The 24,983-nt window shown below is 44.3% G+C and overlaps 1 protein-coding gene across 1 annotated transcript in view; it reads left to right on the forward strand.

Annotated features, from left to right (window-relative positions):
* Positions 1–24,983, forward strand: part of ZGLP1 (zinc finger GATA like protein 1) — a 546,271-nt gene that overhangs the window by 214,368 nt on the left and 306,920 nt on the right. Inside the window, exon 3 of the mRNA XM_078659174.1 lies at positions 6,642–6,751. Coding sequence (XP_078515300.1) covers positions 6,642–6,751 — 110 coding nt within the window. The remainder of the gene's footprint in view (positions 1–6,641; positions 6,752–24,983) is intronic.

Below are 24,983 nucleotides of genomic sequence, written 5' to 3' on the forward strand. Positions count from 1 at the left end.
TGCCAGTTCTCTGCCCGTGTTGCCAGTAGCAGTGGGTGGCACTTGCCTGCTGAGTGCATGGAATTCAACCCTCTCATCACTACGCGGTAAGGTGACCAGAATTTTAACGCCAAAAACCGGGACATTTCCCAAAAATAGGACTAGAATTTTACTTCAACCTAGTGCATAGAATGACAGTGCTCATCAGCAGAGAACTAAAGAAGAGAAAGTAAAAACATACATAAAATGTCAGTTTTAGAGCCAGTACCATGCCTGGTAATTAATTTGCCTTCTTATAGCCGCTGCTAACTATCCCTGCTTTGAAAACAGAAAAAGATACCTCCAACCCTTTTCAGCTAACCCTCTCTAAAAACCGGGATATTAGCTTAATTTTCTGAAATCTGCCGGGACAGCTGTCAAAAACCGAGACTGTCCCGGCAAATCCGGGACACCTGGTCACCCTACTACATGGCAAAAGGCCATAGTAATGGCTAGTGAGGGGTAGGGGCAACTTCATGATGGCGGAAAGTTAATTCTAGTGATAAGGCAGACGTGATGCTTTGTAGTAGCCCTGGAGTTGTAAACCTGTTTATTCCCTACATGCGTGTATGCCTTATTTCTGTAGGGCAAACCCATCCACAAGACAGTGGAGCGCTGTACTGGGTAAATTACTAATATAAAGGTTCAAACTATGATTTGGCTCGAGCACTTTAAAAGGGACTGTCAGTAAAGAGAAAAAGCTGCTCTCCTTACTCAGTCCCCAACAATGAACATTCTGCAGTGTTGCTGTGTGTGATGAGACCTGCTGTTGATCATTGAATGTAGCCACCATTTAAGGCTCGCTGAGTGGCATTATGCAAAATGATAGTTCCCCCACCCCTGCAGAATTTAAGGAGGGCACAGAGCTCACAGATATCCACTGGCCCTGGGCTGAGGGAGGGGGGGGGGGCTGAAAGGTTTTTTGTGGGTAACCCTGAAAGTTCATCAATGAGGTGGTCCAGGGGAGGGCAGAGCAGTCAATCAAGGAAACGATGGGTAAAGAGATACAAGCACACATGAATATTAGAAGTCATCGTTTGGGCTGAAGGCTTTCCTCAAGGAAAAAGAGGGTGGGGAATGTGTAGGGGTGGCGGTAAGAGTTAGTAATATATGTTAGATTGTTGTGTAGAGCATATTGCGGCTCAGCAGAAGGAGGAAACTGTTGCCCAGCTTGCACTCCAGTAGTGTAACCTTTTGCACATATTACAGAAAGCAATAGGGAAGTAATCTCCCGCCCAAGGGAGCTGCCTTATGCCCCTGTATCTTCCTACCCTAAATGTTTCCTAACATTCCACCTGCACCAACTGATGTGAATGGACCTGCAATTATTTAGTCAAAATGGTGAGTAAGATTAATAATGATAGAAGGAAATCACTGGGTCGGGAAAATCCGCCAGTGATAATTACTACACCCCCTGGTGCCAGTAGTGGTTCGATTTTGGCCTCTCCTCCTATTACTGATGTTATTACTGATGTCCCACTGGTGGAAATTCCGGCAATATCAGTTGTAGATCAGGACATACCAGACCAGGATTTACCAGATGATTCCATGGACGCTTCACTACGGTGCTCTCCAGTTAAGAGAGCAGTAAGGAAATGTAGGAAAACAGACTAAGCGGGGAGGAACATACCCCAAGAAAATACCTGAAACAGTGCAAAGGAGCACCGTTGGTCACAAGGAGACCATGACCATTATCAGTGGAAAAATAGATTTCCTGACAGCTGAAGTGTCTAGATTGGGAGGTCTTCTAACCCAGATAACTAGTGATGAGAGCTTGAAATTAAGGGAAAGGGACAATCTACCTGATAATGTTGTACAGAAGCCATTGGTGGGGAGGGTAAGTACGGCTAAAGTCAGGGAGACGGGCCGATCGGACGGCCAGACTACACAGATTAAAGTGGTCCCAACGAGCATAGTGGGGTCATCAGTCCCACCGAGGAAAATGCGCCCAACTAATCTCCCACCAGATTGTGAACCATATGTTGTCGTACTTTCCAATGTCCCACCCTTAGACTCTACACAGCCCAACTTCAGCCAGGAATCACACGATTCGCTTAAACACAAAACTGTTGCCTGGCTGAATAAGAACTGTGGGTTTCCGATAAACTATTCAGACCAGATATTAACAACTAGACGGGTACCCTGGATCGGTAATGCCAGGAAAACTTGTAGGGGTGAATGTATTATTATCAATTTTAGACACCCTCAACACGTTGCGACTGTGCTACTTAGAGCAGCATCCTTGAAACTGGGTGAGAATAGTGTGGGTGTGCATCCCTTGGGATATTTCTATAGCCATTTAGCCAAGGTTCCTCTGCATAATACCACAAGTAGGCCTCCAAATTCCAGCACATGCCCAACCTTCGAGATCCCAACTCATAATGGATGTCATGCATTGAGTACCTTGGATCAGAATGATTGACTCTTGTCGGTTGTCAGCCTTGGCTTGGGGGTAACTTCGAATACTCCGGTTGGGAAGCTAAATATGAATAACCTAGAGTTTGAGCAATCACGGACAGTGGCACCCACATTGAATTATAATGATAGCCCTAGACCTGGCTCTGCTTTAATGGCAGCGGTGAGTGATCAGATTTCTAATTGTGCTGGGGATAGCAATGGCAGCCCAGGAGAGGTTGGATTATGCTGTATCAGTAGTACCGCGCTTGAGGGAAACATTACTGGAAACATTCCAATGGAAGGAACAAGTATTATAACTATTCCTCTAGATAGTACACCTATGCAAGATATATTGTTGGATGCAGCCCCACTCAGTCTCAAGGAAAATCTACCCGCAAGAATAATATCATGGAATATAGCAGGCTTAGCTAGAAATCTACGGGACATAGTTTGGTGCACCTACATTGAGGATTATGATGTCATCCTCCTCCAGGAGGCTTGGGCCTTAGAAACTCCGCATAGGCTCGGGTATAACATTTTTCATTGTGATGCAATTCCCTCAGTAAGAGGGAGAGCGTCGGGGGGGGGGGGGGGCTGGTGATCTGGGTAAGAGTTGATTTAGAAATAGAAGTTACTCCATTGTCCATTCCTTCCCCTGATTTATTGGGACTAAAGATGGTGTCAAGTAAAAAAGAATCTGTATATCTAATAAACATATATAATAGACCACATCCATCCAATAAGGAATCAAAGGTAGTAGAGCTACTGGACTCCTTTTTAGATACACTAGGACCAAATGCGCTAGTGGTAGTAGGAGGGGACTTCAACTGTAAATATGAACCAGTGTTGGGCCTCGATAACCTACTCGATGAACAGGACATGGCAAATGATATCCCGATTTTGGATTCCACTGGGTCAGTTAAAAGTACCGTAGCAGCAATTCAAATTCTACAGCTGACCGTGGGTCACGACTTAAGGGCATGTAATGGCCGCTTACAGTCTGATAGACCAGCAGCCCCAACTTTTTGTAAAGGTAACTGTAAGTCACATAGAGACTTTATACTGGTCTCTCTGAGTCTATGGTATTTAATTATTGACTTTAAAATAGATATTAGGACAGAGAGTGACCATCTTCCACTTCAACTATGGCTAAATCCTCAGCCTTTTATATCTAAATTAGCTGAAGAGGTCGCATTAAATAGTTCTTTTGGGGAACTTCAGGTATCAAATAATAGGCGTGCTCTGAGATGGCCCTACATCCTGGCTAAAGATGCGACGATGCTAAATATTTATAATACTTTTTCCGACACCATTGCATCTTGCCAGGAGCCCTTATTGGGCACCCAGGGTGTGTTAGACCTACACTATCAACTGGTAGATGCTCTAACTCCCTTTTTGAGTAAAATTTGCAAAAGGGATAAGAACTCAAATGAAAGTCACTTAGAGTTAGCTAATCCTTGGCACAATAAAGAATGTCGTCTAGCTAAGTCCCATTTGATTCAGGCTGTTAAAACCAAGAATTTCCAGTGCATAAGAGATAGCAGGCATGCATATAATAAAATCCTGACTCAGGCGAAAAAAGCATGGGATGACGCATTATGGGATGATCCACTAACTGCAGCTAAATTGAGAGATCAGGGTACCTTTTGGAGTTTAATATCGAAGGGGAATAGAAAGGGTAGATCATCTAAGGACCTTTACCTAGACGAAAAAACATGGTGTGACCATTTTACTAAACTTTATTCACACGATGAAGAGGGGTTGCCCATACGAGACCAAGAGAGCAACTTAGCATTGAGTATTGTTCCCTAACGATTCAGCATAGAGGAGACCATGCAGGCACTACAGGCCATCAAAGCAGGCAAAGCCCCGGGACCTGATAAGATCCCCGGCGACTTATTGAAGCACGACGTGGAAATATGGGGGCCTTATATTAACTTTTTATGTAACTCTATAGTGGCTGGAACGCCAATTCCCGATAGTTGGAAAGGGGCAGAAATCGTAACAATTTTTAAAAAAGGGGATCGTTATGATCCGGGCAATTACCGCCCAATTAGTTTAATTGATCTTTTACAGAAGGTTTTTGCCAGACACATTTTAAATAGACTTTTAGAATGGATATAGGGGACTCAGATATTGACTAAATACCAGGCAGGGTTTAGATCAAAAACCAGTACGGTGGATCAAGTATTTAGGTTCACGTGCATCTGCTGGAAGTACATTAATATAAGAAAGGGCAATTTGTACGTGGCGTTTATAGACTTGAGGGCCGCCTTCGACCTCGTCCCATGTAATCTCCTGTGGACCACACTAAGAAATATGGGGGTCCCCGGTGAGCTACTCAAAGAACTCGTTAGACTACACACAAGGAACTACGCCAAAGTCAGATGGGGGAAGGGAGGTGAAGTTTCAAAGCCCATACCTGTGAGTCAAGGCGTGCGCCAAGGCTTTGTGCTGGCGCCTACGCTCTTCTCATTATATGTTGATGATATACCTACATATCTAAGGGACTGCGATCATGACTCCCCGAAGCTAGGAGATGAGGCGATCACGGCACTACTTTTTGCCGATGATAGAATCCTCATCTCACAGAGTCCGAAGGGTCTCCAAAATCTGGTAAATTCATTCTATGGTTACTGTGTAGAGAAGGGGTTAGAAATGAATTCATCTAAAACAAAATACATGTCCATAAACCCGCAAAAGTCCTTTAGGAAGAATTTGGCCTTAAATAATCAAAAACTGGACTATGTGGGGAGTTTCAACTATCTAGGTATTATGTTGGATAGTACCCTTTCATGGAAGGGGCATCTGGTAAAAAGTAGATTGTCTTTCAAACAAAACTCGATGCCCTTCCTAAAAGTGCATGGCGCAAGTCATTCTAAAGCTATCACGCCGGCACTAGAAGTATTTAAGGCAAAGGCCCAATCAGCGGCACTTTATGGCGCTGAGGTTTGGGGGCATTGCTGTAAAAGCAACTTTCAACGGGAAGAAAATCACTTTATACGTAGGTTGCTCAAATTACCAACTAGAACTCCCCTAGTCCCAGTGTTCCTGGATATTGATCTCAAACGGACAGATTACCAAGCAATCTTAAGGCCATTTTTGTATTGGGTAAGGCTTTGGACAACCCCGGAGCTTTGTAACTATAAAAGTGGATTGATAGAAATTATTCAGATTGATGAGTATAAGAAAATCGCATGGTTAAAACATATTTCCTTTTGGTGTATCAGGTTAGGGTTGTCCAATTATTGGGAAGAACCTCAGAATATGACACCCCCGTGTAAAAAGCTCCTAAAGTCCACTTTCTGGTCTTATGTCAATGGTGAGCTACTCCATAGTTCATCCATTGGCATAATGACCCAGAAATTCCTCATTGTAAAGGATAATCCTGCATTTGAACCATTCATGGACGAGATTGGACCACCATTAGCAAAAACGTTATACTTGCAATTTAGATATGGGGTGCTCCAAACGAATGCAAATACCTGTGGGTGGGGGGGTAAAAATGATAGTGGCCTTTGTATCCTCTGCTCTCTAAAGGCAAAAGAAGACGACGTCCACTTAATGTTTTTTTGTCCGGTCTATAAGTCACCTAGGGACCGTTGGATTAGACCCCTCTGTAAAAATATGGGTGTTAGGTCCTACAAAGAGGCAGAGCGTATAATTAAGTACAATACCTCACAACCGGTAGTGGTTTGCATAAGTAGGTTTTTATTTAACGTGTACCTAATTAGAAAACAGCTTGGCCACAAGCTGTAACTTAATAATGGGGTCCATAGTCTTCTTCACCCTGCATAAGTTACCATAGAATGCACTGATCTTATCTTCTAAATGTGGTTTTTAAAGGTTTTAAATTCTGGCTTTTAAATCATGAAAAATAACCCTTTTATTTAAATTATGAAGTGAAATCTTGATTTTAAGGTGGTACTTGTAAAATTATTGATATGGATCAATTGTTTGTTTGCCCCACTCTATTTATTGTAACCTGATAATGTGACTATTTGTTGGTATAGGGTACTGTATATACTTGTCTGTTTTTTTTTTTTTTTGTACTTCCTGCTTTTATGGCTATATTAGCCGAAATAAAGTTGAAACAATGAATGGACCTGCAAGTGTAGCAGCACAGCAACCGTGCCTCCTTTAAGTGCACACTTTCATAGCATGACGTGTCATTTATTTGTATTTAGTCATTATTGTATCCCGACTGAAAATTCATTGCTCTCCAGTGTAAAATGTAGGACAAAAAGCTGCAAGTTGAAAACAAGGGAACTCGGTCTGGCGCAAGAAGTCAGTCGAACCAGCAGTTCCGAAGAGGAAGGAAGTCCTTTCGTCTCAGGTATGTTTACACAAAAGTAATTTTTATCCCACAATTTAATGCATATTTATCATTTTCTAGAAGGGCTTGGCTCTCCAAAACTGTTAAAGCATGTTAAAAACGCTAATACATGGTAACGTGCCCCCGAGCTGGGAATACGTTGTCATGGGGAGAAGGCGTAAACTGAAACTGGGGTATGAAATGTACTTGTCATAGACAGGCAAATAAGCTAGAGTTGGTTATGAATACACTAGTGGCAAACCCAATAAGCTGAAAATGGCAAAGGAAATACACTAATACTGGAGAAGGAGTCATTGCTTACACATGGACACGGGGGATGCACATCAGTTCAATGAACACTCAAACTATAGCAAAAAAGAAGATACGGATGCACGTAAAGGGATTGTGGGTGAAACCTCGATGTGTACCCTGCCTGTGTCCGCAATTTCGCTGATATTGTGACAAAGAAAGACACTCCGCTCGAACGGTTCTGGAAGTGTAACTAACTTGCCTTTGTCAAAAGTGCAATAGAGTCGATAGATTTAGTGGTACCCTGAATGTTTTGGTGGGGCATATACATGGATTATCAAGGCTGTGAGATAAAGAAATATTTATGGATTACCACTATTCCCACCAGATTATATTGCTGCAAGAAGCTGGGAACATTGAAAGTAGAATCTCTCATTGATTTTGCGCACTTTTCCTTCCCAATTGTGAAAGAAATGGATGCCGCCCTCTGGTGGCACTATCACTCTCTTGTAGACCGATATAATCAAGAGTGACAATTACGTAGAGATAAATTGCCTTGGGGTTTAGCTTCATTGGTGGAATTTCAAAGTGATTATATACTATAACTCGCGCATCCGCAATGCACTGCTGGTGACGACACATATTACATCATTCATGACATGGTCAGTGACATCACTGATGACATCTCAAATGACATCACTGATATCTCAACTTACATCACTGATGACATCATCCAGTGACTGTGTGTTACTGTAAAGTTTAAAGGTTTTTATATATATATATATATATGTGTGTGTGTGTGTGTGTATATATATATATATATATATATATATATATATATATATATATATATATATATATATATACTTCCAACCGGTTTCAGTGCAGTGAAACCTCCCAAGCACTTCCTCCAGCGCGCAGACACAAAATAAGGCTCCAAGACCAGTCTTGATTTCGTCGTGTTTTTTTTATTCAAATCATAAGTGCAGGGGTGCACATGAGAGCATCGGACAGACGTGTTTCGGGCGTGAACGCCCTTGCTCACTGTATATATGCCAAGGTGTATTAAAGAATGAGTGGATGTGTAAGTGTCTGAATGGATGATTTAGTAGGTGTGTGATTGACTCTATAAGTGAGTGATTAAATGTGTTTTACTGAATGCATGGGTTAATGACTAATCTGTGTGACTGTCTATCAGCCTGTCAGTTGGTGTGTAAGCGGCTGCATGGGTTTGTGAGTAGATACATGAGTGTCTATATAGGTTATTGATTGGTTGTCTGAGTGTCTGCGTGGGTGGGGGCAGGGGGGTGTGACACTATGCATAGATGTGTGAGTGGATGATTCACTGGGTGTATGGGTTCAAGCGCTCATCTGTGAAGGGCTGCATGGGTGGGTGAGTGTGTATGGGTGTGTTGGTGAGTTAATGTATGTCTCAGTGGTACATGTGTGAGTAACTACGTATGTGAAAGGCAGTATATGTGAGTGTTTGAGTATATAAATAAGTGAAAGTGAGTGATTGTGAGTGGCTGTGTGGATGAGTGTATGCTTGTATCAGTGATTGTATAAGAAAATAAGTATGTGTTCGTATCTGTATGAATAAGTGAGGTAGTGTGTGTATAACTGTATAGGTGAGTAAATGGGAGTATGATTGATTCTTTGCATGACTAACTAGGTGTGTAACTCTTTGGATGAGTGGCGGTCTGTGAGTGTCTGTATAGGTGTATGAGTGCATATGATAGTGCTGTATTGATGAGTGACTGCATGTATGGGTGAATGAGTGGATGTGTGTGTAGACCTAGGAATAAGTGAGTGGGTATGTAGTAACTGGTATCGGTGCATCTATGGTTTCGAAAATGGTAGTCTTTATTTTAGAGTGGGTGTATCAAAGGTTATATTAGGTTGTGAGGAGGCTCATCAGATTATCACGTGGATGATGTCATCAGTGATGCCACTGACCATGTCATGAATGATGTAATATGTGAATTCATCAGCAGTTCATTGTAGGTGTGCGAGGATAGTTAGCTCAACTAACTATAATGGCTGAATTTCTCTAGTTTTGTATGAGTGCAATGTCCATCTAACTATAAAGTCCCTGAAACCTATGGTGTTTTCAGTGAATTTCAAAGGTTTTTTTAATTGCCAATTTCTAACTATGCCTACAGAGGTAGGACGTGCAAAAAGTGGGAGAAAGGCGCAGAAAGAGGCGACAGAAGTCCAGAAACACGAAGAAAAGTGCAAAAAGATGCTAGAGAAATACAGAAGGAACCAACCGATTGCAGAAAGCGGCCTTGTTGCAAAGTCATCCTGTGCCCCCAACTTTTTGCTGACTGGTACTGGTGGTAACGGACTCTGCTAACCAGGCCCGGAGCCAGTGCTATGCTGAAAGACACTTAGAATACAGTGAAAAGAACACCTATATTCACTTGGGTACACTATGGGTTGAGCTACCCCTGTGATTGGCATGACCTCCCCTGTAAGGCCCTAGTACATAATAGGGCAGGGGGATTAAAACTACCTCTAACTCAGAGGTGCAGAAAGAGGCAAGGGAAGTACAGAAAGAGGCAATAGAGGTACAGAAAGAGGCAGGAGGGGTGCAGAAAGAAAGAGAAGTGCAGAAAGAGGCAATAAACTGCTGAATGAAGCAACAGGTGTAAAAAGAAGCGAAAAGAAGTGTAGAAAGAACCAACAGAGGTGCAAGTGGGGTACAGAAAAAAGTAGACGAGGTGCACAAAGCGGTAAAAGAGGTACAGAAAGAGGCAGGAGGGGTGCAGAAAGAAGCAAGAGAATTGCTGAAATAAGCAACAGAGGTGTAGAAAGAAGCAAGAGAAGTATAGAAAGAGCCAACAGAGGTGCACAAAAAGGCAAGAGGTGTAAAAACAGGCAGGAAAGGTGCAGAAAGGGGGAACAGGGGTTCAGAAAGAGGGAACGGTTGCAGAAAGAGGCAGGAGAGGTGCAGAAAGAGAAAAGAGGGCTGCAGAAAGAGGCAAGAGGGGTGTAGAAAGAAGCAACAGAGGCAGAAAGATGCAAGAGAGGTGCAGAAACAGGCAAAAGACTTACAGAAAGAGGCTAGAGAATTGCTGAAAGAAGCAACAGAGGTGTGGAAAGAAGCAAGAGAAGTGCAGTAAGAGGCAAGTGAGGTGCAGAAAGAAGCAAGAGGAGTGCAGAAAGAACCAACAGAGGTACAAGTGGGGTGCAGAAAAAGGTAGAAGAGGTGCACAAAGTGGCGAGAGGTACAGAAAGAGGCAGGAAGGGTCCAGAAAGAAGCAAGAGAAGTGTAGAAAGAGGCAAGTGAGGTGTAAGAAGAGGCGAGAGGTACAGAAAAAGGCAGGAAGGGTCCAGAAAGAAGCAAGAGAAGTGTAGAAAGAGGCAAGTGAGGTGTAAGAAGAGGCGAGAGGTACAGAAAAAGGCGATAAGTACAGAAAATGGAAAGAGCGATGCATAAAGAGAAGAAGGGTGCAGAAAGAAAAAAAAGAAGTGCAGAAAGAAGCAATAGAAGTGTAGAAAGAAGCGACAGGTGCAGAAAGGGGAGAGACAGGTGCAGAAAGAGACAACAGGGGTGCAGAAAGAAGCAAGAGAGGTACAGAAAAAGGCAAGAGGGATACAGAAAGAGGCAAGAGCAGTACAGAAAGAGGCAAGAAAACTGCAGAAAGAGGCGAGAGTTGCAGAAATAGGCAAAATGGGTGCTGAAAGAGGGAACAGGTGTGCAGACAGAGGCAAGAGAGGTACAGAAAGAGGGTACAAAAAGGTAAGAGGGATGCAGAAATTTGCAAAAGAGGTGCAAAAAGAAGCAAGAGCAGTGCAGAAAAGTCCAGAGAGGTGCAGAAAGAGGCAGGAGAGATGCGCAAAAGGGATACATAGAGAGGCACGAAGGCTGCAGAAAGAAGCAAGAGAAGTGCAGAAAGAAGCATCAGAGGTGCAGAAAGAGGCAAGAGGGGTGCAGAAAGAAGAAACGAAGTACAAAAAAGAAGCAACAGAGATGCAGAAGGAGGCAAGAAAAGCGCAAAACAGGCAAGTGAGTTGCAGAAACAGGCAAAAGAGGTGCAGAAAGAAACATTAGCAGTGCAGAAAGAACCAACAGATGTGCAGAAGGAGGCAGGAGGGGTGTAGAAGGAGGCAAGAAGGGTGCAGAAAGAGTCAAGAGAAGTGCAGAAAGAAGCAACAGAGGTGCAGAAGGAGGCACGAGAACTGTAGAAAGAGGCAAGAGAGTTACAGAAAGGCAAGAAGGGTGCAGAAAAACAGAACGGGGTGCTGAAAGATGCAAGAGGGGTGCAGAAAGAGGCAAGAGGAGTGAAGAAAGAAGCAAGGGAAGTGCAGAACAAAACCTGGGTGCAGAAAGAGAGAAGAGGGTATAGAAACATGCAAGAAAAGTGCAGAAAGAGAAAAGAGGCAAGAGAGGTGCAGAAAGTGGCAAGAGAGGTACAGAAACCGGCAACAGAAGTGGAGAAAGAGATGAGAATTGCTAAAAGAAGCATGGGAATTTCAGAATGAAGCAACAGGAGTGCAGAAAGAGGCAAGAGAAGTGCAGAAAAGCAACAGAGGTGCAGAAGGAGGCACAAGAACTGCAGAAAGAGGCAAGAGAGTTACAGAAACAGGCAAGAGAGGTGCAGAAAAAGGGAACAGGCGTGCAGAAAGATGCAAGTGATGTACATAGAGAGGGAAGAAGTGTACAGAAAGAGGCAAGAGGAGTGAAGAAAGAAGCAAGGGAAGTGCAGAAAGCAGCAACAGGGGTGCAGAAAGAGGGAAGAGGGGTGTAGAAACTGGTAAGAAAAGCGCAGAAAGAGGCAAGAGAGGTACAGAAAGAAGCAAGAGGGGTGTAGAAAGAGGCAACAGATGTGCAGAAAGATGCAAGAGGTACAGAAACAAGCAAAAGAAGTGCAGAGAGGTGTGGGAAGAAGCAAGAGAAGTGCAGAAGAGGAAAGTGAGGTGCAGAAAAGGCAAAGGTGCAGAAAGAGGCGAGAAGTACAGAAAATGGCAAGAGCGATGCAAAAAAGGGAAGAAAGGTGCAGAAAAGCAAAAAGTTCAGAAAGAAGCAATAGAAGTGCAGAAAGAAGCAACAGGAGCAGAAAGGGGAGAGAAGTGCAGAAAGAGGCAAGAGGGGTGCAGAAGGAGTGAGATGTAGAAAGAGGGATGAGGGATAGAAAAAGAGGCAAGAGAAGTGCAGAAAGAAGCAACAGATGCAAAAAGGGGAAACCGGGGTGGGAAAAGTGGCAATAGGGGTTTGAAAGAAGAAAAAATGGTGCAGAAAAAAACAAAAGAAGAGGAGAAAGAAGAACAGGGGTGCAGAAAGAGGCACAAAGGGTGCAGAAAGAAATAACAAAGGTGCAGAAACAGGGAAGAGGGATGGAAAAAGAGGCAAGAGGGGTGCAAAAAGAAGCGAGAGGTGCAGAAAGTAACATAAGAAGTACAGAAAGAAGGAACAGAGGTGCAGATAGATGCAGGAGTGCAGAAAGAGGAGTGGTGCAGAAAGAGGTTAGAGAAGTACAGAAAGACACAAGATAAGTGCAGAAAGAAGCAACAGATACAGAAAGAGGGAAGAGGGGTGGGGAAAGAGGCACGAGGGGTGCAGAAAGAAGCAAGAGAGGTGGACAAAGAAGCAAGTGGGGTGCAGAAAGAGGCAACAGGGGTGCAGAAAGAGGCAAAAGAGGTGCAGAAAGTAGAAGAGCTGTGCAAAAAGAGGAAAGAGAAGAGCAGAAAAAAAGAAAGGTGCAGAAAAAAGCAAAAGGCAAGTGTGGCGCAGAAAGAAGCAAGAGTGGCTTGCACACCATTAGTATCAATTTAACCCCCACATTTAGCAATAAGTAACAGATGACCATTCTAGGTTTACAAAGGACCTTCCACCACACTGTAACGCGTGTCACTGCATTTTTGTAATGTTTGAGCCGTTTGAGCTAGAAACCAGGCTTTGTTTGTTCAAATCTGCAGATTAGGCAGCAGATGATGAATTATGGGGCTTAAGCGGAAAATGTATAATTGTGCAAAAGTTGATGCAGCCAAACAGTCACAGAATTCCAGTGGCCCTGCTCATACCTCTGACTAGATCCAGAAATGCTCCACAGTGATTCCTTCTTTTTTTGCCTCATTGAGTTCATAGTTTAGCTTCTATGGAAATGAGGAAGACTAAGCCTGAGGTTATCCAGTATTGGGGTATCTTTCATTGATTAACGTGCCTGAATCATTCCCTGTCGCCGTGGTGGGAGTCCCACGGTATATAAAAAAGCAGTGCCAAAAGTAAATTACAGCAGTAGGCCCGCTGAGAAAGACCTGAGGCCTAGATTGTAGTAGCCTATCTACCTCATTATGCTAAAAAGACCAAAGTCTTTGTACCAACCATTCAACTAACAGCACCCTCTAGAACCCTCTCTGCAGAGCCAGTTCTCCTCCGATTTTCACCGCACGTCGTGTGGAAGGGAGTCTCGCTGAGTCTTTACTCACTTTTTCTACAACTTTAGGATGTCTGACAAAAAGGCCTTATTTAAACCTTGCAGAACATGTCAAAAGAAAAGGGTCCATGTTGATGACCAACATAAGGACTGCATTTATTGTCTTTATCCAAAACATGAGGCAAAAAATTATAAGATCTGCTGCACTTTCCCTTCCAAGACCTTAAGGGATAGGGAGGCCAGAGTCCTTTTATGGCTCAAATCCTCTTCTACTGATGATGAAGACAGTGCTTCGACCTCAAGTAAGAGAGCATGATCGCAAGAGGATTATCCAAGTTAGGGGAGAAAACATGTTAAAACCTCCAACTCCACTTCGGGCTCTTCACAGAGATCTCCATCATCTCTCCCTGAAGCCCCAGCTCCCAAGGAATCTACAAAGAAAACTGTAAGTAAGACCTCTTCTGTCTCCTCACCTGTGACAACCATCTCGTCTTCTGCTCCTTCGTCGATGGCTATGATTTCCACCACAGCCATCACCTCTCCTATCCTGTCTACTAAGATCTCCATTGTGACTAAAAGAACCCTAGTCGATGATCCGTCGCCGACCGTCTCGTCGTTGAAGAAGCACTCGTAGACGAAGACACCATCGAAGCCCCCGTCGACGAAGTCATCTACAGTACCGTCGACGAGCGTCTCGTCGACGAAGAAACAAGGTCCGTTGACGATAAGCCCGTCGAAGTGGACGACGAGTCCGTCGACGGTGGTCCAGTGGACGACTAGTCCGTCGACGGTAGTCCAGTAGACGACGAGTCCGTCGACGGCGGTCCCGTCGACGGCGGTCCCGTCGACGGCGGTCCCGTCGACGGCGGTCCCGTCGACGGCGGTCCCGTCGACGGCGGTCCCGTCGACGGCGGTCGAGCCCGTCGACGGCAGTCCCGTCGATGGCGGTCCCGTCGACGACGCCTGCAACAATCCAGCTATCAAAGTCACCATGGTCAACGGTGCCAACAAGACCAATAGATGCTGCTTTAGCAAAGCCTCCAACCACAATACAGGCTTTTTCTGCGCCACTTTCTTCAAAAACTTTTCAATTAATATCGTACCAGAGGCAAGAAGGTTCCTACATCTCACCACTTACGCCCTCTCATCTCTTGGAAACTTATGCTCATGAAGAGGAGGATGATTTTGAGGATGATGACAATGAGTGAGCTTTTGGGATAGCTCTCCATCCCTCAGAATCGAACATTAAGTGCCAGGATGATGATGAGGATGATGACTATTCTGAGCATTACTATCAGGAGGACATTGTAGTGCCTCATTAGACAGAATACCAAAGGCGATCTTATCCTTCAGAATCCAGCCATCTGCCACCGAGCCTCATTCAGGATTTACAGGCCACGCTGGCAGAATATAGACAATGTTTTCCACCACAGCAGGTCGTGCCTCCACCCCAACCTGCAGTTCCTGTTCCTCAACCTGAGATTCCACCACCTAGGTCCCTGGTCACGGAAACTCCACAACCTGATTTGCCTACTCAGACCCCGGATACTTCTTCGGATGAAGAAGTAGAGGAGGACGAGTTACTAGATAATCCTCCGTGGGATAGTTACGTTATTCCCATGCCGTCTCCACCAACTCCACAACCTTCAGACTCACCACCTGAAGACATAGGTGGGTTCCATAATCTTATGCAGCGAGCTGCAACAAGATTTCAATTGCCGGTAACAGTGGAACAGACAGAATGTTTTCTTCATGATTTTAAAGAAGAAACTAGGAAGGTGTCTAGAGCCATTCCTAATATAGATTATATCTGGAAAGAAGGCATCAAAGTGATGAAAAATCCTGCTTCTGTGCCGCCCGATTTACCGCGGATTGACAAAAAATATCGAGCTCCTCTCAATAGCCCTTCATGCCTCACTGGACACCCGCGGCCGGATTCGGTCATCTCACAGGCCGCACAACAAAGATCGAAAAACCCAGCCACCCCATCACTACACCACCAGATAAGGAGGGGCGTCGTTTGGACCTTATCGGTAAAAAAACTTTCCACCATGGCTTCTGCCTCGATCAGAGCTGCAAATTCTTTGGCGATTATAGGGCGCTATGATCGCCAAATGTGGTCCGACATGGCTGGTATGATTAATCTAATCCCGGAAGATAAAAGGCAGGAGGCTGGCAAGATCTTAATGGAAGGGGAACGTGCAGCTGCAGAAACCATCGACTGCGCTTTGGACATCGCAAATACAAACTTTAGACAACTGCCAGGAGCTGCAGTTCTCAGACGTCAGGGCTGGCTAAAGGCTACCACTTTTTGACCCGAGGTCCAACTAAAAATCCTGGACATGGATTATGACGGAGAGTCTCTATTTGGGAAGCACATCGACGAGGCTCTCTAGGCAATTAAGATGGACACTGACACCGCAAGATCCCTAGGGTCACTACAGTACAAGCGGGGATCTTTTAGAGGTGCTAGAGGGCGTGAATACTCCTCCAGAGGGAGCTATTACCAACAAGGCAGACAATATCAGCCTCAATACTGGCAGAATTATCAGTCTTCTTATCGCCAGTCCGGAACAGCTAGATTCTCTTGCCAAGACAGACGAAAGTGCACAAACAATCAAGGGTGAGACACTCACAGAAAACAGTGAGATCAGCCGGGCGCCAACCTTATTTCCTTCCCTCCCTGTGGGCGCGAAAATATCTGCCTTTCAAAAACAGTGGCAGCAGATTACATCCGATAAATTGGTCCTGGAACTAGTTCATCATGGACACACCCTGGAGTTTGTCACCAAACCACCAATGACTCTGCCCAGGGGTCCCCCTCACCCTCGTCTTCACTTATTGTTCAAGGAAGTTTACTCAATGCTCCTCAAGAACGCTATAGTAAAAGTTCCAGTTCATCAGAGACGGACAGGCTTCTATTCCCGTTTTTTCCTCATAAAGAAGAAATCAGGGGAATGGCGACCGATCTTGGACCTGCACAATCTCAACATATATCTGAAGAATCAGGGTTTCCGCATGGTCACTCTTTCGGAAATTCTAAGTTGCCTAAATGAGGGAGATTTTATGGCTTCTTTGGACACGCAAGACGCTTACTTCCACATCCTAATTCACCCAAAACATCGAAAGTATCTCCGTTTCACTGTGGCTGGCGCCCATTATCAGTTCAAAGTACTCCCATTCGGCCTCAAGTCGGCTCCAAGGATTTTTACGAAGTGCCTGGCCCCGGTGGCGGCAGCACTACGCTCTTCAGGGATCCAGGGTTTCCCGTACTTGGATGACTGGCTAGTCAAAGGTCCATCAAAGTGCAGAGTACAGAGCGACATAGCAGCGTGTCGCAATCTCTTTGCATCCCTATTTCTCACTGCTAACGAAAACAAATCTCAATTGCTTCCGAGAAGAATCCTGCTTTTCCTAGGGGCTCATCTGGACACGATAAAATGCAAGGCATTCTTGTTTCAAGAAAGGCAGCTCCGTCCACAGACATTGGCCATAAAACTGTCAAAAAGAAAGTCACTTTCTGTTCGCCTGTTTGCTTCACTTGGGGTGATTAATGATTGTGTAACTTAATTTGACCTTTAACTCGAGCACCTGCTTTACTTTATCTATTAGTGCTTCCTGTTGAAGCTGACTTTGTAGCTATTTTAGAATGGCGCTGGCAGCTTGCCGGCGCCATTCTAAGTGAGGCTGAGGGCAGAAGGGCACAAAGTGGGACAGAGGGCAGAAGGGGACAAAAAACGAGTGGGGCAGAGGGCAGAAGGGCACAGAAACGAGTGGGGCAGACGGCAGAAGGGGACAAAAACGAGTGGGGCAGAGGGCAGAGTGGGAACAAACGAGTGGGGCAGAAGGGGAAAAAAACGAGTGGGGCAGAGGGCAGAAGAGCACAAAAACGAGTGGGACAGAGGGCAGAAACGAGTGGGGCAGAGGGCAGAAGACCACAAAAACGAGTTGGGCAGAGGGCAGAAGAGCACAAAAACGAGTGGGGCAGAGGGCAAAAGGGCACAAACACAAGTGGGGCAGAGGGCAGAAGGGCATAAAAAACGAGAGGGTGGCAGTGATGAACCAGAGGGCGCATCGCGGTCTCGCACAAAAAAAACCCACGAACACGCAAAGCGCCCCGCGAACACGCAAAAATAAAAAATCCGCAAATTTGCACAAATTCGTGAATTTTGCAGGTCGCTAATTCGCAAATCCACAAATTTGCGGATCGCGAATTCGCAAAATTCGCCCATACTTAATTATAGATAACTTGCTTCTTTTGTAGTGATATTACTTTTCCTGTTTAATATTATATGACTGCTCTTTGGCCATGTTTTTCATTACTAATGTATTTACTTCGCAATTGTTGGTTGTTAAACAAGTGTTTATGGGAGTGTATCACAATAAGTCTCCCACCATCCGTAACCGACTTTGTCTGGCATACTGGTTGCTATTCTGATTCAGGCATGTGAATCTATGAAAGATACCTCAATACTGGATAAGAAAACCAGTTACTTACCTGTAACTTCAGTTATCCAGTATTGGTATCTTTCATAGATTCACATGCACCCACCCTCCTCCCCGGAGAGTCAGTTCTCCAATTTTTGGGATACTCATTCCCACTTGTGCTAACGAAAATCTGAGAAGAACTGGCTCTGCAGAGAGGGTTCTAGAGTGTGCTGTGAGCTGATTGGTTGGTAAAAAGACTTTGGTCTTTTTAGTATAATGAGGTAGATAGGCTACTACAATCTAGGCCTCAGTCCTTTCTCATAGGGCCTACTACTGTAATTTACTTTTGGCACTGCTTTTTTATATACCGTGGGACTCCCGCCTCGGCGATGGGTAATGATTCAGGCCAGTGAATCTATGAAAGATACCAATACTGGATAACTGAAGTTACAGGTAAGTAACTTGTTTTCTTACCACTCCACAACAAAGACTACCATACCACATAATTACTCTCCATAACACTTAATCCCACTCTGCATAATTCCTATACACTAAATACCACATACTTTCTATCCACATAATTTCACTGCACAACATACTACATAACTCCACTACACACAACCTACATCCACTCCAAGAAACATTAATAAAACACTTTTAGATTTATAACGCTAATAGCTCTAACTTTTGCAAATGTGAGACCTATTACATTACAAATGCTTATTTAACTGGTAGTCACATTTGCAGATTGGTGGAGAACGGGGGCTGGGCCTCCATCATTGCTCAGAAATTCCGCTGTGTAGGACTTACAGGATACCAGGAGGGCTAATTGGCCACCAAAGTCCCTCAGGAGTAAAGTGGACTTCATTCTTCAACCCGTAGTGTGCCAGGAGGCCCGTTTGCACAGTGGTGGAAAAAGGGGGCATTGGCCTCCAAAGACCTGTTACCTCCATTTAGTCCCACAGACTGGGATTGCTAACAGGAGGGGTAGTCGGCCCCCAAGGACATCTTTGCAGGCCAACTACCCCTTCTATTATCTCCAGAAAGTCCCACACAACAGGATTGCTAAAGTTCTCATAGCAGGCCATGCACCCTTTGCCCACCACTCTGCAAATGTGCCTCCTGGCACGCTCTTGGTGGGGGGTGAAGTCCCTTTCACTTGTGGGGGTCCTTAGGGGCCAACTAGCCTACCTGTTACCTCCAGTAAGCCCCACATAGTGGGATTACTGAGAGGTAGACACAGGCCATGCCCCCTTTCTCCGCCAGTCTGCAAACACACCTCCTGGCATGCCCTTGCCTCCTAAGTGTCCCTGGGGGCCAACTAGCCCTCCTGTTATCTCTAGTAAGCCCCACACAGCTGGATTGCTGAGTGGACCGAGGCCACACCCCCTTTTTACACCACTCTGCAAATGCCCCTCCTAGCGCACTGCTGCTCTGGGGATGAAGTCCACTTTAGTCCTGAGGTCCTCCGGACACAAGAGGACCTCATCACCCCACCAGCAGTGCAACAAGAGGCACATTTGCAGAGTGGTGTAAAAATGGGGCGTGGCCTGGGATCACCTCTCAGCAATCCCACTGTGTGGGACTTGCTGGAGATACTTGGTGGGCTAGTTGGCCCACAAGGACCCTTAAGGACCTAGGGGACTTAATCCCCCAACCCACAAAGCACGAGGAGGTGCATTTGCAGTCTGCTGCAGGGAGTCGGTGGGGCCTCCGGTGAGAGGAGCCCCCCCAACACTTATTTTACATAATCAATGCCCCGGGGAAGAGGTGGTCCCCGGGGGGCTGGGGGCACGTGGCCCCCACTTAATGATCAATACCCCGGGGAGATGGTGGTCCCTGGGGCAATGTGGAGAGGGGCAGGAGCCCCCCAGACTTTATAATTTTAATTTAATCCCGGGGAAGTGGCAGACCCCAGGGCTTGGGTGGCCTGCGAGGCCCCCCTTCCCAGAATGATCAATGCCCCAGGGAAGTGGCGGTCCCTGGGGCAGCATGAGGGGCAGAAGCCCCCAAAGCATTTTTGTATTCAATCTGCGGGAAGGTGGCAGTCACCAGGGCTATGGGGGGTGCATGCTCCCTCCGCACATAATGGATTAAGCCCCGGGGAGGTATCGGTCCCCGGGGCTGTGGGGACCCCACGGGCCCCTGCTTATTTATTGCACATTGCCCTCAGGACCTGGCCCACCCGGGGGCTTATTGAAAATGAAGGGCGGGCTACGTTTTTTAAATTTTCTCGGCCGGATTTGCGTACCCAGCGCGAATTCGGCTTGATTTTGATTCATTTTTTAAATGCTTTTTTTGGCCCTGGTGGGAATCCCCTGAGCAGGCCTCGGGGATGGGTGTTTCTACCCGGCCCCCTTTTCTTGTTTTTTTTATCTTTTTTCTACTGTTTTCTTGTGACTTGGTTACTAAATCACAAGATGGCTGCCAACACTTCCTGGTTTGGAGTGTTGACAGCCAATTAAAATGAAGCTCTTGCTCGGTTGGATTTGCAAATCCTCCTCGGTGTTCAGACATTGATATTTTTCGTTTTTTTTAATTTCTCAGCAACTACTGAACAGATTTAACCATTTTTTTTAAAAAGCACGCTTTCTACACCAAGACCTATGTTTTTGCCTAATTTGGTGCAATTCCGTTCAGCAGTTCCGGCTGTAGCTTTGTCTAGAGTTTCCTATCGAAATTAACATGGGGAACACGTGTTTTGGGACGCCCCTTTTTTCTCAGCCCCCGCTTGATGAATCACCCCCAAACTTTCAAGACAGGAGCTGACCTGAGCTGGTCATCAGTTTGGAAAATATCGCGAAGGTTTGTCAAACGGCGCCAAAGATATTGGCAAAAGAAAAGCCCTTTTTTAATAGAAACAAGGTCCTACTGGTGACCGCCTACAGGTAATGTGTGTGTGTGTATATATATATATATGTGTGTGTGTGTATATGTGTGTATATGTGTGTATATGTATGTATATATATGTATATGTATATGTATATATATATATATGTATGTGTGTATATATATATCTATCTCTTCAAACTTGTATCCACAATTTTGATGAATAAATGGAATGTCCAGTCCAGCTTTTTGCAGAATTACGAGCTTTTATTTCAGCTCCACTCGACGCGTTTCGAGAAAAACTTTCTCTTGGTCACGAGCGTGAGTGTCAGTGTGCTGGTGCTTTAAATATGGTCACATGTGTGTAAACATAATAAACAGACTCCCAGGTATGCTGGAATGAGCTACCTTGCACATTTGAGATTTACAAAATAAGTATCAAACAAATGAGTGTAGACACGATTTGAAGGCAGTGGTTAGGAATTGCACATTTTGCCATAAATGTCAAACAATACATAACAACATTTAAAAGAAATAGACCAGCTTGAAAAGCTAATTGGCCTACAACCAAACAGGCGGTGTACCATGAAAATACTTGATATTTCAGATATTGCCCAAGTGGGCTGCCCCGTGCTAATGCCAAAACAATAATGAAATTAAATGAGATTTAAGTAATACAGTCCCACGCTGCACGACTATACTCGTATCCACGAGTGTGGACTCTTGAATCAAAACAAACACGCCCTAGTGGGCAAAAGGTATCAATTTTCAAAGTTTCGCCCCAGTGGGCATAATCAAGAAGCATACTTGATCAGGCATAATCGTCGCAACGGGGTGATAAACCGCCAATGTCCCAATTCATACGTGCTCAACTGCCATACGTGTCGTGAAGTTAGATGCTGGTGCAGTGAATTCTCTTGTGCATCCTTTCAGAGATCTGATAAAAATAAAAAACAAAATGATGTGATCCAATAGAAAAAATAAAAACAAGTGTATATCAGTCAATTACACAAACGACAAACATCTCACATACTATAAAATCTAACAAGCTTGATGGACATAATATGATACCATGTTGCAGACACAAAAAGCTTAACCCAGGTGCACTTCTAACTCTTCATCCAAGTTGTGTCCACCTGGCTGCATTGTGTGATATTTAATAATTAATCCTGACTCAAGTCTGCGTAATTCTTGGAGTCTATCACCTCCCCTCTCTCTCTGAGGGACTGACACCAAGACACAAAAGGACAACAGATTGGCATTACTCTTGTGGTGTTCCTCAAAATGCCTGGCTATGGGGTAACTTTTGTCTTTTTTCGTGATTGCCCTCATGTGCTGTAATACCCTATCTTTGGCTTGAAGTTTCGTACTGCCGATGTAATTCAGTTTACATGGGCATGTGAGGGCATAGACGGCATAATCAGTGTGGCAAGAGGTATGTGACATGATTTTGAAAGCCTCCAATGTTCTAGACAGTTTGATAGATTTGGTGATAGAACTGTGTCTGCAGGCCTTACATTTTCCACAGACAAAAAATCCTTTTACAGGATTGCGTGTGATTTTCCCAGGAATGGCACTAGTGCAGACCATGTCTTTGAGAGATTTCGCTCTCCTAAAGGTGATCTGCGGGTGGGAACTGATACCTGTGGCAAGGTCTTTGTCCAATTTGAGGACATTCCAATATTTGTCGAAGGCTTTTCTCACCTCTCTGGTCTGACCATGATAGTCAGTAATGAATCTGGTGGTATTAGTGACCTTATCATCCGTCACTTTCTTTTCTTGCAGAGTTTTTTCTCTGTCTATTGTCTTAACTTTGGCAAAGGCTGACCTTATACATTTCTTGCTGTATCCCCTGACCCTGAATCGGTCTGTCATGGTCTTGACTTCCTTGGTAAAGTCGTCTTCTTTGGAGCAATTTCTTTTAGCCCTAAGAAATTCACCTACAGTATTGAGTTGACCAAGTTTTTGGGGTGACAGCTTTGAGCATGAAGGAGACTGTTCCCTGCAGTCTCCTTTCTGAACAAAACAGTAGTGAGTGCATTGTCAATAACCTTGATTTTGAGGTCAAGAAAATCTATCTCCTGACTGTTGGCATGGCACGTGAAGGAGAGGTTGAGTTCATTGGTGTTGAGCATTTCCACAAAATTGAGGGCTTCTTCTTCAGTGCCATTCCAAATGACGAAGATATCGTCAATATATCTAAGCCAGGTTATGACTTTAGTTTGAAAATCATGGGACTGTTGGACCACCTGTTCCTCCCACCAGCCCAAATATAGTCCAGCAAAGCTGGGAGCAAAGCAGGATCCCATCGCGGTCCCGAGGAGTTGATGGTAGATCTCACCGTTAAAAATGAAATAATTTTGGGTAAGGCATGATAATGCCATGTCCAAAATCATTTCAGTGTGCGTCAAGTATGAAATGGATCTCTCTCCCAGAAAATGTCTACACGCTTGTATCCCTAAGTGATGAGGGATGCAGGTGTAAAGACTGTTTACGTCTAAAGTCACCAGTTGCCACCCTGGTGCCCATTTGATGCCATTAATTCTTCTGAGGAAATCACCTTTAATCTTTAAGGTATGATGGAAGGTTTTGTACGAGTGGTTGAAGGAAGAAATCCACGTATCGTGAAGTGTTCTCCCAACAACTACCCCTGGATGATACGATGGGTCTACCTGGGGGTTTGGTAAGACACTTGTGCACTTTGGGTAGTAACTACAGAGCTGGTAACTTAGGATTTTTGCACTGTAAAAACTTCAATTCCTCTTTCTCGATCAAACCTTTATCATACCAATCAATCAATTGGTTTTGGTATTTTTCACAACATCTCTTATACACCACTCTGTTACTTGAGCCTGTCATTAAGTTGGGCAAGACCTTCATCAATGTACATTTGTAGTGGCAAAATGACTATATTGTAACAAATGACAAGAAGTCCCTAGTTGGCCTATAGATCAGGCAGAGAGGGAGATTCCTCAGTTAGAATGACAAGGGGTGAAGGGGAGGGAGGGGGAAGCTAATTAGCCAGCAGATGCCATAACCACATGAAAAATAAATCACAGATATTGAGGGAAAATTATAAAAACACAATTCAAACCACAAAGTGTATGTACTTGTACAAATTTTTAATTCACGATATACAAAAGTTAATATACAATACCAGTTTAAAAAAACATAAAAATGTACTTGTAAATGTACATGGGTACAAAAGAATAATTTAAAAACACAAGAACACAAGTTGTCGACGCAGCGTTTCGGTTTCTATGATTTTGACCTTCATCAGGACAGGGTTTCTAGAAGAAGAAACATCTTATTTAGAAAAGGTTCTATTACATTTTAATCATCAGTTTGTTCACACATTATTAACATTAAAAGACCCATATTATCTGGCATGATTGCTTGACAAGTACAGTGTCACATTTTTCCTTTAACATAGGTGGGCACATTTCCGCCTCTTTTATTAAACATGTGGTATGGTCTTGGGGGGAAACCAGGGGGGAGGGAACCCTTGGAAGGCTAGGGTTTATAGAATATTACACAAACCCAGTGATTGAAGTAGGGGTAACACATGACTAATAATGTGTTGTGGCCAGTTTTTTAATAATTACTGGAGCAAGTGGTGGTTTACGAATTAACTGCCGTTACAAAAAAACCCATAATGATGCAGTTGTACCAGTACCTTTGGAAAGAGAAGACAGGATCCTCTCTATTGGGTTCTGTATACGTGTTGTTGCATCCAAACTTTTGGAGGCACGTTCCCTTGAGTGATGCGGTAGTTCTAAAAAGAATATTTGTATTTATCATCTCAGGTCATCATAGGGTTTACTGCTACGGTATTAAGACAACCTGAAGAATTACCTTTACAGTTAGTCTTATTGGTGTATCCTTTGGTTCTATTCACCAATGAGATGGTTCAAGTGTGAACTCTGTAGTGGCTATCTTCATCAATTAGATAGTCTCTGTCGGAGCCCTGTGTTGTAGCAGAGAACGGATAGATATACTGTATGATCTCTCTAGTAATATCTCGAGAATTTCTAATAGGAACAGTATGTTCGATTACCTTAAAAGAATTCGGTATTCCTGGTATACGTGTCGATATAAAACGTTACTCAGGTTGATCAGATGGATCTCTTTAGAGGTTACTCTCTTCAATTAGTAATGCTCTGTCGGAGTCCAAAGGCGTCCACTGTATTGGGAGAAGCCATATATACACTATTTAATTAATCCTGGTTTGGAATGATTTAACATGTCTATAGTACTGAACTTTTATTCTAATTACCTTATTTCTTTATGGAATGAAGTGGGAGAGTGCAGGTAGCCACCGATAATTCATTAGTCACTGGTCATTTCTGGAGAGAGGGTGATGGACA

This window comes from Lissotriton helveticus, chromosome 1_1 (assembly GCF_964261635.1).
Source record: "Lissotriton helveticus chromosome 1_1, aLisHel1.1, whole genome shotgun sequence".
In the NCBI taxonomy this organism is placed as follows: Eukaryota; Metazoa; Chordata; class Amphibia; order Caudata; family Salamandridae; genus Lissotriton; species Lissotriton helveticus.